Source organism: Pelodiscus sinensis, chromosome 15, assembly GCF_052426305.1.
Source record: "Pelodiscus sinensis isolate ZL-2025 chromosome 15, ASM5242630v1, whole genome shotgun sequence".
Classification (NCBI taxonomy): domain Eukaryota; kingdom Metazoa; phylum Chordata; order Testudines; family Trionychidae; genus Pelodiscus; species Pelodiscus sinensis.
This window is the reverse complement of record NC_143066.1, coordinates 7,872,424-7,891,236: the sequence shown is the minus strand read 5'-3', so window position 1 is coordinate 7,891,236 and position 18,813 is coordinate 7,872,424. Positions and strand designations below refer to the sequence as shown.

At 47.9% G+C, this 18,813-nt stretch overlaps 1 protein-coding gene across 1 annotated transcript in view; it reads right to left on the bottom strand.

Annotated features, from left to right (window-relative positions):
- The window catches only part of LOC102446363 (syntaxin-binding protein 4-like), a 105,236-nt gene that overhangs the window by 27,862 nt on the left and 58,561 nt on the right, over positions 1-18,813 (bottom strand). Inside the window, exons 5-11 of the mRNA XM_075899243.2 lie at positions 17,825-17,899; positions 5,336-5,421; positions 3,905-4,031; positions 2,378-2,519; positions 1,965-2,071; positions 1,336-1,489; positions 269-341 (exon numbers count right to left, since the gene is read on the bottom strand). Coding sequence (XP_075755358.2) covers positions 269-341; positions 1,336-1,489; positions 1,965-2,071; positions 2,378-2,519; positions 3,905-4,031; positions 5,336-5,421; positions 17,825-17,899 — 764 coding nt within the window. The remainder of the gene's footprint in view (positions 1-268; positions 342-1,335; positions 1,490-1,964; positions 2,072-2,377; positions 2,520-3,904; positions 4,032-5,335; positions 5,422-17,824; positions 17,900-18,813) is intronic.

The window sequence follows — 18,813 nt, the reverse complement described above, 5'->3', positions numbered from 1 at the left end:
ACCTAGACACCCAGTCACCCCTGCAAAGACCTCTGCTCCAACAGACAAGCTAAGATGGGTGTATCTAATGCTTACTGAAGAGAGCCCTTCATTAACTGCACCACTACCTATAACCAATCCTAATGGAGTGAGACCTGTCATTAGACTATTAATCTTCACCTCCACTGCTGTCGGTACTTAAAGTTTCATTTCACTACCTCTAATATTGAGGAGCTCTGGTCTAGATACTTTGGCCATTTACACAAACAAGAGTCAGCATCCTTCTTACCAGATATCGTGAGTTCTGGGGGGCAAATGTCCGGTGATGGAGAAGGCACAGGAAAGAGATTTTCTTGTCTGGTCTAAAAAAACAAAACAAAATAGCACAGAGGACAGAATGCACAGCCCACTCTGCCAGTGAGAGTGAAAAGCAAAGGAAGAGGGAGGAAATAGGGAGAGACAGTCCCAGATGCTCCCTAAGGAATCAGACTGTACCACTTCTTGCGTGAACACCACGTGAACCTACTAGGCTAGAGACAGCACGAACAATGGTGATGGACCCAACGAGTTCTGGTTTGGAGTCAAAGGGGGGTTGTCTCTGTGACAGTTCCGGAGGCGCAGATCCTCCAAAGGTTCTGTGTGCCTGTCGCCCACGCTCATTACCGTGGGAACTGAGAAGCTCCTGGCTGACTGCACGCACCAGAGGCTGAGCTGAAGTAACTTTAGTGAGAGCAATGAAATCACACCAAGAATGGCCTAGTGTGTTTTAGCAACAGCGGCTGGTTTTAAACCTTACGTATCCAAGCCACCCATGAATTTGCAGGCAGTTTGGATTATCTGAAGGGCACCTGTAGCATTACCCAATGGACGGAGAGCAGAGCTATCCATAAGAACATGCTGGGCTCAAATGCAGCAGGGACTCTCCTACTGGGGTTAGGTCTGTAATGGGAGAGGGCTCCCAGCTGGATGGCATGTGAACAGGAGAAGGGGGTATGGTATGATGGGAAAGGCTGAGAACCGCTGAAATACAACACAACCAACGCTAGGAGGTTACACCCCAGTACTGATGGGGCTGAATTTGATGGTTATGGGCAGATATTCACTCATTGATTGTCATCAAAAAAATTTTTCACTTTTGACTTCTGGAGATGAAAACACAGTTCAGAGATCTTCAAACACGTCACTTCGATTGATCGATCTTTGGTCAGAGCAAACAGAGCCACAGGAGTCCACTCTGCTGACTTTCCAAACAGCTAATCTGGAAAGATTATCACAGAGTCCCTAAAAACAGGAAACTGACAGGAGATGGAAATTATGGGATTGGCCTCTGTGATCTTATCCAGAACTTCAACATACCTCAGGCGACCTCACGTGGACTTTCAACCGGCAAGAGCTCAGACCATTGCCCATGGCCTTAGGAGGTGGCGACTGGATGCTGTTATGAGCCGACAGTCCCGGATGTAACCGTCCCCTTCCAGGAATAAAGGCCACTTCTGTGTTTCCCTCATGTCTGAAAAGAACCATGTTTTGTTAGTGTTTAAAAACGACAGGTTTAAGGTTTCAGAACGTCCATGAGAATGGCTCTGGGGTCTTTCCTTTGAGCTAAGCTTGTTAATTGCCCGTGTAACGTGCAACAACAGTAGAGCTGTGTGAATCAGAGAGGATTCTTATGAGGTCTCGAGTACTGCTGCAGATCTTGGGGAAGGTGTGTGATGGAACATGCTCATTGCAGAACAGAGACTGGCAGGTTGGGAAGGTCTCCTGCTATTTCTAAGTATGATGTAAGCTGTGCCGTGCACTCAAAACTACCGATACTGGAGACCTTCACACCTCAGGAAGTTCTTCTTGCACCTTAAGCTTAGAACAACGCGTAGGTCTGCTACATCACTCGCTGCAGTTATCACAAGTTATTGGCTTTGTTGACAACAATGGGAAATGCATTTGGCACCCGAGGAATGTATTCTGGGCAGCTGGTGCGTGCTTACCTGAATTTGGTTTTTGCAAGTACTTTTCTGGCCTCTTCATAGGTGCAGCCCACCAACGAGTCTTTATTGATGGCAATTAGCTGATCACCGGGCCGAAGCCGCCCATCCTAAACAATAAAGGAGACATTTGTGTAGCATACAGCTTTATCCACAAGGATTAGGTGCATCAAAAAAGAACGACACTTTGCTCGAAGTATTCTCCTGCAATATACACCCTTGTTCCCCCACACCAGTTCTGAAGAGTCCAACCAGTTGTGAAGCAGTAGCCACTATGGCTATTTGGCCAGTTGAGTTGGACACCATGGCCCTAGACCATTGACCCATCCCCAGGAGAGCTCCTTCAGAACAGCTGGCACTTTCAGGAAAGGCTCCAGTTTCATAGCTCCCAGAATCGCCCCCTGCTCTTGACTTACTCTGTAACAGTCCCCTTCCGGCATCAGCTCGTGAACGTAAATCATGGGCCCCTCAGGCCTGTTAGATCCGCCACTGATCGTCAACCCCAACCCAGAGGACTTTGCTATGGAGATGCACTGAATCGCTGGCTCAAGGGAGCAGCTGCAAAGGAACAGACGTGTTAGCAGAAGACACAGCCGCGGTCTGTTTTATGCTACAGAGCCGTTGGGTACACCTGTCATTACACAGAACTGTTCTAGCAAGTCCACACCAGTGCTGAATGAAAAGGGCTATCTTTGGTTTGGTTCCTGAGTCTGCAATCTCCCTCTCCTTTCCCAACCTCTTCTCCTCCACTCCTCTCTCCCCGAAAGTGGGAGTAAGGAAAAACACTTATCAAAACCATTCGGAACCTCACAACTCCGTTTGATTTGAGTTCAGGACTAGCAACGGGTAAAGCTTCAGGGGCATGTAGGTGGGGGAGGGCAGTTGATTCTGATGAGGATAAATGCTGTTCCTGTTACCATTGTTATTTACTTGTATTATGGTGGTTCTTAAGATCCCCAATTGAGAATTGGGGCCCACCGTGATCAGCATTGTACAGACAAGTAATAAAGAAGTGAGTCCCCTATGCCAAAGAGCTCACAAGCAGCACGCCTTTTTCCTAGTGCAGACAAGACCTATGAGAGACCTCTTAAAAGGGCCTGATTTTTAGAAAGTGGGAGCTCTGCATTTTTTAAAAATATCAGGGCCTTTCAGGTGTTCCAAACTGTGACCCCAAAAATCCCTAGACTCCTTTGAGAGAGAAGGTGGGTGAGGTAATATATTTTAATGGAACCACAGCTGTGGGTGAGACACACAAGCTTTCGAAACACACAGAGCTCTTCTTCAGGTCTGTGTAGCTCAAAATGTGTCTCTCCTACCAAAGAAAGTTCATCCAGTAAAACATATTATCTCACCCACCTGGTACCAACATGGCTACAGCAGCACTGCGTAGATCGGACACTTGTTTAGCCATAGTGCCAAATGCAATGGGATCCTCTGAGGGTAGATAAGCACTATTACAATACGAAGAACGTTCTAGAAACAGAGACAAGCCTGAAGACTCTTAGGAGTTGAGGCCTGGTTTTCCTGTGCCAGTCATATTTTTGAAGTTTGACATTTTTTTACCCTCCACAAGTGTGACAAAAAGTCAAAATCTCAATAAAGGTCATGAATCTAAGTACCAAATGTTTTTGGCTTAGATCAGTTGGAACATGCAATTTAAATAAAATTTCAAAATGCTTCATTTGGACTTCTAACTTTAAAAAAACCTTTCTAAATCTAAATTGCTTACATTTCACATTGAAAAGTCATTTTGAACTGGGAAAAAGAATTTTCCATTTAGAGAGCAGTGAGACAAAACATAACGTTCCAGAGTTTTCTAACATGCTTTTCCAGCATTGTGAAATTTGTTGGGTTTTGTTGATGCCAAATCTCTTTTTGCTGAAAAATTCTGATTTGTTGAAAAATTCCAAAGGTGCTCTAGTTCTGAGTAATATGGTACGTACTGTGAGCTTGCGTGCGGGGAATGTGCCGAGTTTCCAATGAGCGGGCCATGGGAATTTGCAGGGCTCAGCAGCAGAGGACTCTGGGAACGTGATGAAGAACCCGAGGATGTACTTTCCAAATATCTACCTGAAGAATAAAAGAAGAGTCAGTCCAGAGAATGAAAGCCTTTCTCCCTGCCCACATGTCCCTGCTACACAGTTAAAAAGTAAATCAATGTTCATGGTTCTTTACCTGGAGAAAATACCTACCGCTGATGTTAATGATATTTCTAAATTAATTATCAAAGTTTTACCCTCTCACCACAAATTCCAATGAACAACAACCACCACCGCCTTACAGTGTCACATGCGTCTTCCCAAAAAGCAGCAGCAAGACAATCCAGTGACCAGACCACTAAACTAGTGGCCAGGAGCGCTGAGTTCTAGTCCTACCTTGGCCACTGACTTGCTGTTCTGGTCACTGGATTGAGCAAGCCACTTGGCTGCTCTTGCCTCAATTTCACCACGTTTAACAGTGGTACTCACCCCTCTTGGTAGATCACTTTGACTCCACTGTTGGAAACTGCTTTAGAAGAACTAGACATTATTGTAAGTTACTAGACCAGTATTTTCCTGAGTTGTTGCACACTGAAGTGGAGTTAAGGGAGCTGGAGAAGTATTAGATGCCAACTAAACCTCTTGTCCCACTGCAAGGAAGTTGTCATTCTCTATCCGGTTTTAATTTCTCTTACATAAGAACGACCAAGACCAAAGGTCCATCTAGCCCTGTATCCTGTCTGCCAACAGTGGCCAATACCAGATCCCCCAGAGAGAGGCAACACAACAGGTAATCATCATGTCATCCCTCTCCTGTCATCCATTTCCAGACAATCTTAGGTAAGGGACACCATTCCTACCCATCCTGGGTAATAGACACTGATGGACTTAATCTCCATGAATCTATCTAGCTCTTTTTTGAACCCTGTTAAAATCCTAGTCTTTGCAACATCCTCTGACAAGGAGTTCCACAGGTTGACTGTGCACCGAGTGAAGAAAAATTTCCTTTTGTTTTAAACCTGCCACCTATTCATTTCATTTGGTGACCCTTTGTTCTTATATTGTGGGAATAAGTAAATAACTTTTCCTTATTTACTTTTTCCATCCATGACATTTTATAGACCTCTCTCATATCCCCCCTCAGTCTCCTCCTTTCTAAGCTGAAAATTCCAAGTCTTTTTAGTTTCTCTTCATATGGAACCCGTTCCAAACCCCTTTTCTAATGCCAATATATCTTTTTTGAGATGAAGCAGCCACATCTGTATGCAGCATTCAAGATGTGGGCATGCCAGGGTATCTTATTTAGTATCCATGACTGAGTAGATATTTTCTGCACTGCGCCCCTCAGCACCAAGATGCAGGTCAGTATTCAGCGCCCAGAGGGTCAATACTCACTCCCACCATAATGAACAGGAGAACTCCGTGCCGATTCTGTGTTGCTATGAGATCCAAACTTTTCCAGCAGCTCAGAAAACTCTCTCCTGAAAGACAAGGCACAGCAGAGTTCCTTCATTTTTCAGTGCACTTCTGCATGGATTTACAATGCAAACAATGTTGACTCTGTGCTAACCCATTTAGCATCTTAATTCTCATCTGTGCTGAGATGAGGCTTTGGGGAGTCAGACACAACTCCTTGATTCTCACAGGTAGTCTCAAGGTAAGATCCCTGCCTAGTTGCATGGAGGGATCAAACCCACCACCCTGTGCTCCAGAGACTGTTGCCCCTTAGTCAACTCACAAATCAACACCATCGCCATACCTTTCAGGAGATCACTTAGCCTGTGGTAGCTACTCTCAGGATGGGTAAAGGTGGGAGGTGAACTCAAACCCACCATCCTGTGCTCTATAGGCAAATGCCCTCACTCCTAAGCCACTCCAGCTCCCTACCATCAGGTGCTCCTCTATTCTGCCTTCCTAATATGGGAGCCAGGTCCATCCCTGGAGCCACCCTGTTGGCTGCCCAGCTACTTCCTGGGTGGGCTGGGATTAAGCCTGCCACCCTGTGCTCTAGTGAAAACCGTTTCCAAGCTTGTGCCAGGGACCGAAGCTCTATAATAGCCCCCACCAGCAAAAGATTCTTGTGACCAAGCAGATTTTTGCATCCCCTCCTGCCCCTGGGGGACTTGGAGGCAGAGGCTGGATGCAGTGCAGAAGGGAATTATCTGCTTAGCTTTTGTAGCTGAATTATGGCCCCTTTGTTCCACTCTTCTATGCCCCTTTTCCTCCCACGGGCTCCAAGCACTTCATCAACATTAATTAAGGCGCTCAGGTATAACAGGGATGGGTAAATCAAAGCACCGAGTAGTTAAGGAATTTGTCTATTGTGGGGGAAGAGGCAAGAATGCAGATGTCCCGACACCCAGCCCTGGGTTTCTACTACTGGATCAAAATGCCTCTTGTGGATTAGCCCAGACTAATTTCATCTCCAGCTGAGAACCTAATGTGACACACAAGTTGAATATGGACAATTAGGGGGATCTGTAACTAAGCAAAAATACACGTTGGCCATTTGTGGATCTTGTCATAATAGTCAAAGAAATGCAAATAACTGACAAATCTGCCACCACAGATCGTGAAATCATCATTCTTAGAGCTCTGGTTATATTGCATGTTTTTAAACCACCCCTCTGTAATTCATGCATGGAGAGGAGGAAGGGTGAAATCAAGAATTTAAATTAAGGCAGGAGTGGCCAACCCACGGTTCGCAAGGTGAATGCGGCTCTTCACCCCTGAAAGTGCAGCACGCGAAGGTGCCCCAGTGCCCCTACAAACAGCCCCCAGCTCCCTGTGCTCACCAGGTGCAGGGGAACCATCCGACACTGATGTGGCCAAAAAGCCTAACCTCTCCTTTTTTTTTGCTCAACAATTCTGGTGTAGCTCTTCGCATTTTTTCTGCCGCTGTTTCGGCTCTCTTCATTGAATGGGTTGGTCACCCCGAATTAAGGCTACGTCTACAGTGCAATGCTACTTCAGGATAGCGCAGTATCTGAAATAGCTATCCCGTGTCTTCACAGCAAGCCTGTTATTTCGGGCTCACTATTCTGGTGTCCTTGTAAACTTCATTCCATGAGGAGTAAGGACATTTCGGAATAGTGGGTTACTTCGAAATTTGGCGCTGTGAAGACAGCACCAAATTATGAAATAAGCGATTATGAAATATGATCCAAGTAAGATACGCAATTTGCATAGCTCAAATTGCATAGCTTATTTCAAACTACAGTGCAGCATAAAGGTAGCCTAAGAGAGCAAGTTCTGAGCACGATACAGACAAGTGGGCAACATTTAGGGATTGTAGGCAGCAGGGATGTTAAAAAAGTGGGGGGCGGGGTTGTAAATGTGTAACTGCTGAAATTTTGAGTGGTGACACATTTACACGTAGGAAGGAGGTGGTTTCGTGGGAGTGGTGTGCACGAGAAGCTAAGCACCAGCTCCCGCAAAGCCGCTTCCCTCCTCCCCATGCTACCACCTCTGTATCAGCAGCCAGCTGCCCATGAGCACCGGCTCCTGTCTGTTCCCCCTACCCAGCTGCCTCTGAAACAGGCCCAGGCTCATTGGTTAACTGTTTAAAAAAATACACCATCACATTCCTAGAAGACCGGACATTAGGATGTTAGAGGCCGAAGTGCTACCAAGTGGAGGTACGCCATTCACCTTCAAGCCCCAAGTTGCTCACCTGCCAACGATAATAAACATAGTAAATCTTATTTATTATGCTCACATGGCACACAGACAGAGAAGTGAAATAAACAACGTAAGAAGTTCTTGATAGAAGGCTGCAGTTTAACTACTTAATTTTTTTAGAACTCAGAATGACACTCCAAAACCAGAGAGACACAAAGCAGGCTGCTCCCTGAAAAAGAGAGATCCAACCCACCTCATCTTATTCTAGACTGTCTGGTTGCACACTTCCCTACAGAGCCTCATGGCGTAAACACAGGACAAGGATCCTGCTTTCAAGGGATAGTTTGCAAGTCCAACACAGTCTTCCAAATGCCACATCATTCCACATCAGAAAATATTCAATATTCTTAAAATGCTCCTGCTGCTGTTGGCCTGCTACCACCTTCTATTTTGCTGCCAAAAGCTCCTGTTTTGGATCAGTAGGCAAAGAGGCCAATGCAACATGGTGGGAAACCAGAACCTATTCCACAGCTGGCACGAAGATTGATAATTTTTAAACAAGTGGATCAGAGACGGGGAAAAGAGGTGAAGTGAAGCACAAAAGAGGAAGAAAGATAAAGCAAATCTGAGGTAACCTGGACCCAAATATCTCCATACTTCAGAGGAGTTCCAGCTCAGATCTGGATTCCACTTTGGGGTTTACACCCACGTCTAGAGAAGATAAACGTGGACAATGGTACAAGAAAAAGAGCAGGCCTCTGTTATTCTCCTTTCCTCCTTGCCCTTTTCTCCGCCTATGGTGTTCCTGTAGCCTGAACAGCTCAGGCAGGAGTCTCTTGGTGAACACTAGTACTTACGTGGCTGCGGAGGTGGGACAGGCCTAGAAACTTGCCATCGAGTAATGCTGCATTCCCATCCTCACTGGAGGCACTGCTATGCGGCCAGGGGAGGACCATAGGACCTTCCGAATCCACCTGTATGTCTAGAGCAGTTGTTACAGAACACCTGGATGCTCTGGCCATACTCCTGGTTAAGTACTGGCCTGAAAACTGAGATACCAAGCCAAGGTAAGTAGGGCTCTCCACGAGGCCGTGGGGTCAATCCCACAGAGGTGACCAGTGCACACGTCAAGGCAGGTCGATGGGAAAGTTACATGGCAACTGATGAGAAAACATTGCCTCAGGCGGTGGCTCTGACCACGCAGCCGCTATCCGAGCCAGCATCAATTTCCATCAACTCTATTGCTTCAAATCTCACTTTAATATCATTTCCAGTAAAACCCTTCATCTTTTCCGAGGCTCGCGCGTAATCCCGTATCACTGCTGAGTTATGCCGCGGCGAAAGCGAGGCTGCCGCTGACTCTGTGCCTTCCCTTCGTGGTCTCCTCCTTCCTTTGGGCAGGACTCTTCATGCAGCCGTGAGAGCTCTCCTTGCTGCCTGGACAAACAATCCCACGACATACCCAAAGTACTCAGGCAGCTAGCTTATGCTAAGCCCATATTACTGCGTCTCGCCGGCTCCTGTCCCTACCCTGGCTAGGTCAGAGCTAGCATGAGTATGCCTCCCCACACTCCAGTTAGACCTTGCTCTGCTGCATAGATGTGCCCCAGCATCTCTCCAATCTCAGGCCTAAATTCACAGCCTCGTGCAGCTAGAGCTGTAGGTTTCCTGGGAGTTGGGTGGTTGCATGTAAAGTGCTCCCCTTCTGAACTATCACAACCTAAGCAGTAGCGTGGCGGTCACGGAGGAGCAGGTCCTGTGAGTAGACCAGGCCCAGCACCGAGTGTCAGAGCAAGTAGGCCCAACAGAGCCAATTAAAGGATACAGTGCTGCACCTGGGGCTAGAAAGGCTTGTCAGAGGGCAGGCTGTCTTAGGAGAGGAACCCTAGGGGACTGGAGTTAAGTTTGGTGGTGGGTCCCTGGGACAAGGGGGCAGCTGCTCAGGCAGGTAGCCCTCAGACTGGTGTCTCAGAAGGGGAGCAGAGCTGGAACAGGCAAGCTGCAAGAAACAGGATTACTAGAGACCCCCTGGGAGGGGAGGCTGGGAGACCCTCCAACAAAGGGTGAGTTGAGGAGCTGGTTTTGTCTATTCAACACTTCTCTCAGGACAAATAACCCTGTTTTTAAAAGAAGACTCAGGATGTCAGTGAGCGCTTGTGAAGCTGGGGAGACCCTCTGCCAGGTCACATTGGCTTTGTACATGAGTGTTGCTGCCTATTTGGAATTGGCCAAGACAGGCGTGTTCCTACTAAGGCTGGCTCAGTGCCGTTAGCCATTAGATTTGGGAAACTGCTCCAATTGTGAGCAAATGAATCCTTCACAAAATAAATACATACATAAATAAATATATACCAATCCCTGAAATCACGCAAGTTTTCACTCCAAAGAGACCGTCTTACAGTGCAACCGGGAAATGGCTCTTTGTTTTGTTTCGTTTCCAGCTTTGAGACGCCAACATGCAAAATGCTAGTTTGATGAAGAACAGTTCAAGAGAGAACGTGACAGAGGTGAACTCTCAAAACTGTATTTGTTGCCATGCAAAAATCCCAGGCTAGAAGTGTTGTGAAGCCCCTAAAATCTCTCAACATGAAACAATGTCAGATTCTCCACATACACACCCATAATCTTATAAAGCAGTTTTGAACTGCCTTAATTCTCACAGCCGAGGGGGTTTGCTCATAGCTCTAACAACCACCCCGACAAGCCATTTGCTTGGAAGTCTTTTAACTACTCAAGTTGTTGACTGAACGGATCATGACTCACTAAATACCTGCAGTCACAGGACTGGACTGTGCAAAAAAAAAAAAAGAAAAAGGTGTACAACTTCCTCAGGAGAGTAGCCCCATTGTTTCCCATTAAGTTCACTTGCACACATGGCTATTTGCACGACTGGGTTGTTTTTTCAGGTCTGCCAGGTGAGATCTGGTGAGCATACACCCTATGCCTCCCTTATTTTCTGAATTAACAATTGTGGCTGTTAAGTTCTAATGCGCTGAATTTTCATCAGTGCCATAAAAATGTGAGTTAATTTCCAATGATTATTTAGCCATAAGAGGCTGGCTAAATACTCCCTTCAACTGTATTTAGAGCTTCAGAAAAAATAAAACACAATATCCACAGTAGTTACATGATGAATATAGAGCTGGCAAACTATTCATAGTCCTTTTTCCCATTAACAAATCCTGAGCTCTGTATAAGCAGGACTACACTAGGAAATTATCTTGAAATAACTAAGTTTGAAATGACAACTCCCGAAATAGCAAAATCAAAATAGCGTGTCCCCACTGTGAGAATTCCTCAAAATTAGTCCGAGGCAGGCTCCTTTATTGTGGACGTGTTACCTCGACTTAGAGCCCCAGGAAGCACTGGGGAATAATTACTTTGAATGACTCTGGGGAGTAGTTATTTTGAAATAGCAGCAGCAGAGAACCCACACTAACCCTATTTCGAAATAACTACTTTGAAATAAGCGTTATTCCCCAAGGAAAGCAGGAATCCAGATTTTGAAATAACGGGCTTGGTAGTGTGGAAGCTCCACTTATTATTTCAAAATAAAGGGGATTATTTTGAAATAACTCCCTAGTGTGGACCAGGGCTAAGTGCCCAATAATTTGACTGAATAATTTTCAGCCCATAAACTGCAAACCATCCATTCTGACTGGCTGCTATTTGCATATGACCTAAAACAACTAAATCACGTGTTATTGTCTGGGCTCCCTGCTTGGAGAACAGATATCGAAGGCCTCAACTCAGCAAAGCATTTCAGCACGTGCTTACATCCCCCTGAGGTAAAAAAGGAACAGCTAGAAACGCATTTTCTGACTCTTCAGGCAAACTATTTTGTGCTAAACTTCATGAAGCTCAGAAGATTGGCAAGTGCACAGATTGTCTACACACTCACTAATGAATAACTGGACTCTAGCCAACTTTCTAAGAATAGGAGATATATCTTCAATTGTTTTCATTTTAGTTACCGTTTGACCAGCCCTACTACAAAGATACTTATCACTTACCAGATTCCAAGTAAGCCTTATTTAATTAACAGAGGGCTGACATAGGGGACTTTCCCTTTAATAACACACGCCACTCCAACTCCTCCTCCCCATCCTTTCTGACGAAGGGTGCTGAAAACCAGGATGATAGAAGTGCCATGTAGAACTCGTACAGACCCCTGGAATGGAGTCGGATCTCCGGGGATGCACAGTAGCAGCCAGCTGCAGACCGACTTTGCTACGGATTAAACAGCAGGAGGCCAATCTTTCTGCAGAATATTGTTGTTTTATCCCATAATACCTTTTCGCGATGCCCTTGTGTTCTGGGGAGAACAAAGGGTGAGTCCTACGTCAAAGGTTTCACGAGAGCCCAGTGGCTAGGAACTTCACCTGCTGCTCCACAGATGGAAAAGAAGAGACTGGGACACCCCGAAAAGCCCTCGAATTAATAGCTTGGCTCTATAAATAAAGCCTCTGAGACACCAGGAGCGAGACATTCAGAGCCCTGAAAACCTGATGCGCACTTAAAGCAGCAATCGGCACATACACTCACTGTCGGCTGCCCCATGTCACCTGCTGTTCTATTTAACGGAGTCCTGTGATACTTAGTGTCATTCTTAGAGCCCCAACTCCTGGAGTCCGGAGGATTTCTGTTTTCAAAGAGTGAATTTCTCCTGTTCATTATTCACCAGCGTTAAAATGCTTCAGCCATTTAGTCAGGAGGCAGAACCAATCGCAGGGGACCTGGGTGTTATGAATAATATGATGGGAGAGCTCAGCAGCCTCCAATGAGATCAGGGCCCCTTTGGGATAGGCCCAACACAGAGACCAGACACAGTTCCTGCTCCTGGGCGTTTACAGTCCAGGGCTTCTAACTCCATCATATCAACCCGGATGTGGCTGACCTACTTGAGACCCACCGGACCACGGCCTTTTGCCAATTCCTGAGCACTACCTCGTACGTAAGGCCACCTCAGTGGCATCCTGCCTCGATTTCCCCTTGTCCAGGCCCCTCTAAGAACCGGCGTGGTCTCCAGTGACCTCCTGAATGCCACCGGCTCTTCTCAGGCTGGTGAGAACCGGTCAAAAAACAGAACTCGAAAGTCCAACCCCAATGCTGCGCTTTTTCAGTTTGTCTTCCCTTCTTCCACTCCCCTTCATGGGCGTCTCCAGCCAGGGCTCTCCAAGGAGCGAAACTCGCTCCCGGAGTTGTTGGAGCTGCTCCTTCCACCAGCTTCACAATTGCCCGAGCTTCCCCGGTGTATGGCCAGGCCTCCCCTGGCATGCTCAGCTAATCTCTCAACGCTCCCCTCTCCTTCCCCGCCGTCGCCTGCTGCCTTTCACCTTGTGGCCCTCGCTTTCCACTCAGGTTGGGCTCATCCAGCAGACGGAGAAAGCACCCTGTGATGTGATACCAGAGCAGGACAGTAAATAATTGTGTGAGGGGCTCAAAATGTGTTTTCCATTGCAACAGCAGCATCAGCTGAGCGGTCAGTGATTCTGCTCCTCCCTTGCTTAGATTAATGAAGCCAAGCACAGGACAACCTTCTGAGAAGTGGGCACATGACTGTCTGATACTAATGCCCATTTATTGGGCCCTCCGGGTGGTACCACCTCTGTGCCCAACTCTCATTCTCTCAGGCCCCTGGACTATGCCACAGTGGGGTCAGAAAGCCCAAGTGGAATCCAGAATCCGGTTCCCTGTGCTCCCCAGTGATTGGCTGAGTCATTCTTAGAGCCCAACAGCGGATGTTTAAAGGGACAGCACGCCAAGCGTGCCACGGCTCGTGGCTGCATCTGCGTCAGCACACGCTCCTGACAGCAAAGTGGATAGAAGGATGATTACTCCTCCGAGCTCAAGGACATCGCTAAAAGATAATATGGGATCAAATAAATAAATAAAAAGCCCGCATAAAAAGCCGTCCCCCTCCTGCACGATGTATTAAACATCGTGTGAGACGATTATGTAAGCAAAATCTCTGCAAATCTTTAAAAAAAAAATTTAAACTGATTACTGCCCTGCTCTCCCTCTGGGTAACCTTTTGCAGATTTAGCAGATAACCAAGACCAAATAGATTGCTTCAAGTTTGGTAGCCATGGAGGTCTGCGTCCTATCGGTTTACAGCAATCTGCTTCTCGAGGTGGCTGGAGGCACTGCGGACAGATGTGGGAAGGAGCCATCGCCTCGGACAAAGCCACGCATGCACACACACCCCCACGCACACACACACACACACACACACAAATGAATATATTTAGAAACATCTGCTGCAATTTAAGATATTAGTAACATGCCTGAGCAGCTTGAAGCAGACGAAGAAGGGTAATGGCAGATTACTTGCCCCCGGGGGCATTGGCTTAGAAACCAACTGATTGTCACAGTAACTATGAGGAACACCTGCTTCTGACCTGCCCAGAGGAGCCACGCTGAGCTCTCCCCTGCTGGGTCTGGCTATGGCGCTCATCACGTAGAGCACAGTGTGAGGAGCCCCAAGGCCTGTCCTCATGTCTCCACCATGCCCTGCAAATGTTAGCTTTGCCCCCACGTCTGGCTCATTGCCTAGGCCTAGTTTCTGGCTGTGTGCCTGCACAAGGGCCATCTGCCCCCCTACGAATTTGATCTGGCTGGGTAGGTATAAACAGTTTCGGACCTGCTCCAGGAAGGGAGTCGACTACAAGGGAGCGTAACCTTGACTTCATTTCCCTCTTCTGTCTGGCCAGAGTAACTGAGCCAGCACAGGGGAAGGGCGGAGCCAGCACAGGGGAAGGGCGGAGCCAGCAATTTTCTGCTGGAATAGGAAGAAAATGTGCAGGTGTCCGGAGCATTGCTCAGCCAGGATTTGGACTGAAGGGAAAAGACATTTAGTACAAGTCTCCCACAGTCACCTCCATCAAAACAGTGACAGATGCGGCAATCCAGAAATAAAATACTTTGGCAAAGCGGCCTCCTTGGCCAATCCAAACCCGACCCAACTCTCTACTGCTTCGTTAATTGCACAAAGGGAAACATTTCTAGAGGCTGAACATCATCTGCACAAGCTCCTGGCAAATTTCTCCATGGGTGTTTTCTCTGAATTAATTTATTCAGGCCCAGCAGCCAGCCAGGAGCTTCCGTTGCTCCCCCAGCCCCTGCCAGCACTGAGCTGCCCATAGCCCTGCTGCAACTTCACCCAGCTAGGAACACAGGCCTCTCTCCTCCAGCAGCAGGCAGCAACCGAGTGTGTCTGGCCCTGCCCTGCAGCTCCTTTTATGTGAAGCTCCTTGACCCTGATTGGCTGCTTCCTCGCAACCCCTCTAGGCTGCCTGGGGGACTTCTCTTCTGCTCCTCTCTGGGATAGGGTGTGCGAGGACCCTGAGGCCAGCTGCAGGGGTTCTCTGGTCCTAGTCCACCCCACACAGACCCCACACCAATCCATGGTTAATTAATGAAATGACGCTTTCAAACACTAACTCGCTTTACAAAATAAAGGCCTGGTTCAATCCGTGGAAAGATCCCCCCTCCCCAATTTCCATGGGCTTGCAGTCAAGCTCTTTGAGCAGCATGGCATTTGTAAGATCCCACAAAGTTTTTCGGTCTGGGATTTCGTGCCTTAGACTTTTTTCGCAGCCTTGAATCCAAGGGTACCGGCCAAATAAAGCCAAAGGATCCAGCTGACGAACTTCCTAGCTGTTAGTGTCATTTCCCAGATGGAACCGCCAACCCCAACCCTCCTCCACTACAGCAAGCAGGCCGTATCTGAGACACAAATTCTCCTCTGCAGAGACAGATCTACACTCAAAACCACTGGAGAAATCTTAGCGGTTATCATCCTTTCACCTCCATCATAAGGCAGCATTTTCTCTCTTGTGAGGATTGAGTCGAAGCAGAAACAGACCCAGGCAGAGAACCCAGGTGCAAACAACTCTACCTAGAAAGTGTGGATCAGGTTTTGAACACCATGGCTCAAGTCCATGCCAGGTGCTGACCTCAGGGAAGTTCTTGGCTTTGGATTAGCTGCTGGCTGAGCTGTCAGACTTATACCAGCTCCCCACCGCTCATCCCCTCCCACCTCCGGTGTTCCCCAGAAGAAGACTGACTCTTAAGCATCTATCATCTTCTCGCCTTCCAATCCTGCGCCCAGAAAAAAGTCAATTGGTGGAGCCTGTGCCACATACATTGACTTCAGTGGAGTGAGGATTTCCCCTTAGGACAAAGCTCCCCTGATCTCCATTGTGCAACCTCAGGCCTTTTTACATTTTCCCTACAGACCTTCTGTCTACAGCCCAGGTGAAGTTGGATTCCTTGGGCACAACACAGTCCATAGCTTAGTCCCTGGGCTCAGAGCAGAGATTAACCAAGATGTGCAGCTCTGTCCTGGAAATAGCAACAAACCAAAACCAGGGCTCCACCTACACTGGCCTTCTCCGCTTCTCCCACCCAACCTTTGTCCAGAATGCCTATTTGTACAGATTTAATTTATTAAGATCCAGTAAGAGCTTATCGTATCAGCAAAGAAGGAGCTATGCAGTTATCCCGGCCTTGGCTTCTGGCCTGCTGACAAAGTACCTCTTTTCTGCTTCTCTACACACACACACAAGAGACAAAAGAGCGGTCACACTCATTAAAATGCAGCCAGACAGGCTTCAGCCCTCCCAGAAGGGTATTAGAGATGTGTCATCCCAGCAAGTACACTGGTGCCTAATTCCCAAGTGACGCCATTCGGGTGGCTCCTTGCCAGTGTTCAAGGTGAACATCCCGTTCTAAGCAACAATCCAAAGTGGTCGTGTAGCCAGCTGCGTCTCCTGTTTGCAAAAGGCACATTCAATTGAGAGATTCCAATTCAGGTGGGCTGCCCCGTCCACTGAACAGCCTGCTGTATAAGCGACAACATTTGAGGGCCGTCTCCTGGCTCTTTAGGCGGGGTATCTCGAGGACTTCTCCAGGACCTTGACTTGTGCCGTTTCCTTCTTGGCCTGATGACATTTGGGACACGAGAACCTTTCACAAGCAATTATGTGGGGCAAAATGAAATCTTACAGCTTGTCAACACATTGCCAAGACACAGAGGAGAACACTCAAATCCTGAAGGACGGAAAATATTGCTTCACAGGGGTAGCCAAGTTAGTCTGAAAATATAGATGAGGAATAGGAACTGTTCTGAAAGGCTCTGTCCTTGGCCCACTCCTCCTCTCTCTAGGTGATTGTAGCCACTCACGTGGCTTTTGCTACCAACTTTAAGCCCATCGCTTGTAAATCAACCTCTCCACACCTGACCTGTCTCCTTAAATCCAGCCTCACCTCTCAGCCTCTTTCCTGACACAGCACTTTGGACGCCTCACCCTCAGCTTCAAACTAACTGGGCCAGCTCCTCACTATCCCTCCCCAGGCTCCTCCCCATGGCCACAGAAAGCAGGATGCTCCGGGGAAGCACTTGGCAGGGGGCTCGTGGGGAGAAGCTGGCCTTCCCCTCTGGAGGCAGAGGGTCCTCACGGGGCAGCTGGTGGACTGCTCCTCAGACCCGCCTACAGGACTCCGACTGTGGATGCCTCTTCTGCTCATGAATTTACAGGATAAAGGGCAAATCCTGCTATGCTCTTCCAGGGCTCTGAGAGCGTATGACGTAACAGAACCAGAGCTGTCCTGGGGCAGGATGTGAGGAATCCGTTTAGGCATCAGTGCACCATGCACCACCGATCTGGAGGGGCTTCCGATACTCTGCCCTGAACGGGGGGCTTACAGGAGAGGTTGCCAACACACAGTGCCCCAGGCCATTCCCCTCAGGGAGGGGCCAGGACCAGGCCGTGGCCATAAAACCAACTGTAGCCACAGGAGTGACTGAGGCAGAGCCCAATGGCCCAAGGAGTGGAGCAGAGCTCCCTCCACGGACCTAGTGCCCAGCCCATTTCCCCTAGGCTGGGGGCAGGTGCCGGAGCTGAGAGAAGGTGGCTTTGCCTCAGTTATGGCTTTAAAACAAGCGGTTTAGTGATTTAGGCCATTTTCCTTGGGACATTTTGATTTGAATTTTAAGCTGATAATTCCTGCGCCAAGTTGTAATTGGGAGAAGATAAAAAAAAGGCAAATACTTGTTCTCCTCAGGCCCCTCCGATGCAGGAAGCTCTGCTGAAAGACTAACAAAGGCCCGTTTAGAGCGGTCATACAAGTACAGCTGCAAACCTCAACCGCTTTCCTATTTATTTTATACCACACACACAAGTATCATAGATAGAGATACGTACAGTGCAAACAAATTCCCCCGCCACGTCCCCCTGGTGGAATACAATGAAATTTCACCTGGCATCGTCGTCTCGAGCTATGAGAAGGCGCATGTGGCTGGTGGCGGAGGCTGTCCGGAGAATATCCACAGCTCTGAAGAAAGACAAGAAGGACTATCAGGTGCAAGAAGTGGACAAGCGGTCACTTGTCAAAGGGCTCACACATCAGCGTGTCAAGCTCAACAGTGAGCCGGGTATTGGGCAAACCTCAATGGCAGCTTTTTGGCAGGGGCCACTGACAGACAGAACATCTCCCAGGTGCACCCCCCTCCCCCGATTCTCTTGTCCTGCAGAAGAGCTGGAGGGGAGGTAAATCACAGACCAAGTTTCCTCACTGCTGCATGAGCCAGGGACCCACAAATAACATGACTAACCTAAGAGCATATATTTCCTAGCTACCGTCTACACAGTGAACCTTCCTTCCCTCACGCATGGCCGGATTCAGACCCAGGGTTGTGAGTTCAATCCTTGAGGAGGCCATTTAGGGATTTGGGGGCAAAAAATCTGTCAGGGATGGTACTTGGTCCTGCTGTGAAGGCAGAGGACTGGACTTGATGACCTTTCAAGGTCCCTTCCAGTTCTAGGAGATAGGCAATCTCCATTCATATCAGCCCTACCACACTCATGTATCAAGCCCACAGAGCGTGCGCCTGTTCTCTATTAGATAGACACAGGTAAGTCTCTCTGTATGTGCCATGGGCCATGTACTGCTAAAATCTAATGGGGATTTTCTGTCACCTAACGCAAAAGGGACCAGAGCCTGCCATTTGCCAGGTCTCCATGTAGGTGTTTTGGGCAGCACCATAACAATGAAAAACTCCGAGGCAGCCACAAATGTACTAAGCTGTTTGAAGAACAACACACGCCCCTGGACATTTTAACCATCAAGCTTTTCTCTGAGAAAATTCCCGTGCCTGATGCGTGCACTGCGAGTGTTTCAGTTATGCTGTGACCCTCTTGGCACACAGAGACGTGGGGCAGACTGCAGCCCACAGGCGAAGCCATATT